General features: G+C 40.1%; 1 protein-coding gene across 1 annotated transcript in view; it reads left to right on the top strand.

Annotated features, from left to right (window-relative positions):
• Positions 1-118: 118 nt before the first annotated feature.
• NT5DC1 (5'-nucleotidase domain containing 1) overlaps positions 119-4,335 on the top strand; it is a 155,570-nt gene continuing 151,353 nt past the window's right edge. Inside the window, exons 1-3 of the mRNA XM_009325696.1 lie at positions 119-184; positions 1,895-1,986; positions 3,687-3,758. Coding sequence (XP_009323971.1) covers positions 119-184; positions 1,895-1,986; positions 3,687-3,758 — 230 coding nt within the window. The remainder of the gene's footprint in view (positions 185-1,894; positions 1,987-3,686; positions 3,759-4,335) is intronic.

Genomic DNA, 4,335 nt, shown 5'->3' with positions numbered 1-4,335 from the left:
GCCCCGAGCCTGCTGGCTCAGATACCCACGGAGAGACCTAAACGGAGAAGAGAAACACAAGCGCACCTCTCGCCGGCCGCTTCCCCAGCAGGCCTCTGCCCGAGCAAAGGGGACAGCCATGTCTCCTTCCTTGAAAACGGTGCTTCTTGAGAGCTTCCCTAATTGTAGCGGCGCTGAGAAAAAGGTAGAGCCACCCCCCCCCCGCCAAATCTAGAGATGCTGCAGACAGAGTTAGGAGACTGCAGCACTTTCGACAGGCGACCTTTGCAAACTTTCTGGTGCTTAAAATAAAACGCCGAGCTTAAAGGCGCTCAGCAGCTCTGACTTAGCCCTGTTGTCCCTTACGGAGAGGAACTACTGTCATGTGCTGTGCCTTCCCGCCCTTGACGCTTTTTTTTTTTTCCGACTGGCACATTTTAAACTCCCTGACAATCTTGCATTGACTCGTCCTTCTTTGCTGATGCCAGGACTTTGCCACGGAGCTATCTTGTGTCGTGGGTGCTCATGGTGTCCCCTTTTCCCCTTTTATTTGCCTCCATTCACCTACAGTGCATTTTGCACTGCACGGGACTCCTACGCTAATTGCAAGATACTTCAGAATTTGGTATAGAAACAAATGTTTATGAGGTGTCCCATTTACAAATAGGTATGGTTCAGTGCGTCCTGTGTTGAAAAATTGCTTCCTTGAGCTCTGAGTGACTTTCTGTAGAGAGGCATCTTTCTTACAAAAGAGGTTCAATAGTGGCAAGTTATAAAACGCTTGTGCTCTTAAGTTCCTGCTGGAAACTATACAACTCTAGGCTTACCTTCCATGTTCCTTCTGTTACGCCACACATGTTGCATCTTGCACAGGCACATTCTTCCTGAGAAGGATTTTGTCTGATGAAGGCAGACATTAGACAATTGATAACTAGAAGAGTTTAAAAAAACAAACAAACAACAAAACCACAACCAGTTAACAAAATAGAGGAAAAAAACAAAAACATTTCCTAAACTTAGTTCACTCTTCATCTTCTCACAGCACACAGAGACAGACTGACACATGCCCGTTGCATGCATCTGTATCTATTGGAAGCAAAAAATACTTAAAAATGCTGGCAGGCACAGCTGAAGATGGACTTAGTTCTTACTCTTTCAGTGTTGGCCTTCATATTAGTCTTTCTCAGACATTATTCATACTCATTCCAAGAGCAGCTTTTGTAATTAAGAAAAAAAGGCCATGGAACAGCTTTAATGAAAGAATCATGAGAAAAAGGGAGCAATTACTCTTTTGGTACGGTCTTTAAGGACCTGCCAGCATCTATGTAGATCTTCTTGTACAACTTTACCAGCACATTACATTAATAAATCACTGACTGGTGTATCAGGCTTTAACAGTGTTCTTTCTGAACTTATAAATAGTAACAATTTACTTAGTAGTTGCCTGTTTCCTACAAAATATGTTCCTTTGGATACTTTTAAAATGTCCCCTAAGGGTAGTTGTTTATTGATTCAGAAGCTGCTTGTTGAATCTTGGTACCTGTGACACTTAATATTTAAAAGCAAAAAAAGATTGCGGAGGAGAGGGTAGTGACTAGTCTTAGGTACTTACCATCTTGGTTTCCCAACAGTCTTGAAGCACGGGGGCAGTAAGGTAGAATGCTGTAAACTTGGTTACGCTGGACACATTGCACTGGAACTGTTGTGTGAACTTCTTGAGCTGTTTTCCAGCCATGGCAAAAACACCCTCAGGCACTATTTCCCAGTAGTGGAGGCAGTGGGATAGGGCCCCTAGGTCCCTGGTTTGATTTTGCTTGGGAGACACTAACACTAGCATCTTGCCACTTTCCAGGGAAGCAGTATCTTTGATCTCACTTAATCAGTATAATCAATGCATTTATTTTTTCATTTGTAGTTAATATATGATAGTTTTGCCCAGTATCTGGTGGCGGAGAAGGGTTATGACAAAGACTTGCTGACTCTAGCTCCAGACAGCTTAGACTTCTGGTGAGTATGTTGAAAATAATAGAAACTTTCTTCATAACTTCCTTTATGCTGTAACTTTTACAAAGCTTGGAAAACAGCTTCTGTTATTAGGCACTTGTTGTTATGATTGTCAAGCCCAATAGATAAATCCAAAATTACAGTTTTACATACTTGTTTGAACAAGTATTTGTCATGAGATACTTCTAACGTGTTATTTTGAAGAGAGAACTGAGCATCTAAGCTTGCTTTGTCTGTGCTTCTAGCTGTCTAGACACGAGCCTTTTAGTCTGACTTACTTTCTTAGTTTATATATCTCCTTTGTCTTCTACCTTCAGTTCAACTGCTAAATCCAGTAACCATCAGAATTCAGTGGTTTTTATCTCGGCAGATGTGTTTTTGTTTGTGTAAGGCAGAATAATCCCAACAGCCTTCTGAGGAACCAAGGAAAGTTGACGTGCCAGGAGGTAGCCCTTGGGTGGTGGCACGTCAGGCACAAAGCTGTGATGCAAAAGGCTGAAATGCAAGTTGCTGCTTTGAGCTCAGTGGTCTCTGAGAAGGAGCTTGAACGTGAATCTCTGATCTTCCAACTTTAACAGGTCATTATCTAGGCCGGGGGGTGGGGGCTTGAAGGCCAGGTAATCACTAAATTTTTTAGGAGAAAGACAAGGTTGTGTTGGGGTTTTTTTAAGTAACGCATGCGTTATTGTGAGAATGGTTTTGATCAGTTGTTTCTACAATTCAGTATTTGACTGGGCAGTTTCCAATCAGATTGATTTCAACTTTCATGTGACAAGCAATGTGTCTGTATTTCTCATATTTTGAGGCCTCTGATGGATGAAATCCTCTGTTAAGATCTAGATATCTCAGCCTCAGTCCCTTATTGGAGCTGGGGGTTCATTAACGTGGACCTGCAAGCCCGCAGTGCTGGTAGCCAGCGTGTCGGTGCTACTCACCCAGGTGTCATTTGTGAAAGGCTGGGGTCTGCTTGCTGCCTTCGTGGCATATCTTCTTTCCTCTGGGTACCTTATAACAGAGGATGAAGGTGGCATTACTTTTTCAGTCTCGTTTATTCATTGTTGTCCCAGCCACTGAACTCAATTAATTTTTCAAACAACCTAAGTGAACGTAGATTCAATTATCTGTAAGGTACAGATTTACTAGGAGAGCTAGGAACTCTTGTTGGATGTCTGTCCTATGCTGTCAACTGTTCACCTTGTTAGCACTGCCTAGCATGGCAATGCTTCTGCTTCACACGTTCCTTGGATATTCAGTTGCCTCACTTAGAATGATGTTCTGCCCCTCTATCCCTTAATAACTGGTGTTATCAGTCTAGTAATAATAAGTAGGGGAGTTGCCACCAAGAAAAAAATATATTTCTTTAATAGAAGTGGCTTAAATATCACATTTCTTAGTTGTATATGTTTGGACCTTAATCCTTCAACCTTATCTATATGAATAGTCACTGAACTCACTGAACAATGGAACTGAATTTACTTAGTAGGAATTTGCTATGCTATCCAGTCCTCATTGTAGTAATATGTATTTGCATATATAGAGCATTGTTCAAACATGGAAATATTTGAAGGGTTGTGATTTTGCTGCTTTTGTGTAGCATCATTGTATACCTTCTGTAACTGCATTTCACTATTCTGATCTATAACAAGGCATTCGTCTGAAAGCATTAATTGTTTGTTTCTTCCTTAAAATAAAATTATTCGTAGTTGTAAAGGCTTGGTGTTGGACATTGAAGAAGGAAACTTCCTGAAACTTGCAGAAGATGGAACAGTTTTAAGGTAATATTGGCGATAAATTTATATTGTTAAACAAACACAAAAATTTTATCCTCTTTCTGAAAGCCATCTCTCAGTTTTATTAAATATTTAAAATACCAATTTCAGCATACATTCATTTATTAGATGTAAAAGTTTAAATAATCTTTGGTAACATGGTGCTCAGTTTCTCTTAATGTTACATACGCAGTTTTTTCGTAATATTTCCATGATAGCTGCTAGGAAAGAACATCTCATTTTTAATAAACATCTAAGACTCTGAGCATACTGATCTTGAAAGTAAATTCACTTTTTCAGTGGCTACCAATGCACTCTTTGTCCAGTTCTGCTAAGATCCAGGGTAAGGTTTTTGTCTGAATTGTGATTAACCTGACTCTGAGTCAGTGCTAATGACTAATGTTAATGATGAGAGCACTATTATCTTTGTACCATACACGTTCAAAATTCTGCAGGCTTACAACGTATAATTTAAATAGCCTGAGGCAAATTAAACACAGAAACTGACACATTCGCTTTCAGAATTCTGGCTTTTTTTTTCCTCTTAAAAGCTATATTTTGCCTTCAGTCATCATTTCGTTTT

This window comes from Pygoscelis adeliae, unplaced genomic scaffold (genome assembly GCF_000699105.1).
Source record: "Pygoscelis adeliae isolate BGI_AS28 unplaced genomic scaffold, ASM69910v1 Scaffold54, whole genome shotgun sequence".
Taxonomy (NCBI): Eukaryota; Metazoa; Chordata; class Aves; order Sphenisciformes; family Spheniscidae; genus Pygoscelis; species Pygoscelis adeliae.
The sequence above is the reverse complement of the archived record's forward strand: the minus strand, read 5'-3'. Positions and strand labels throughout refer to the sequence as shown.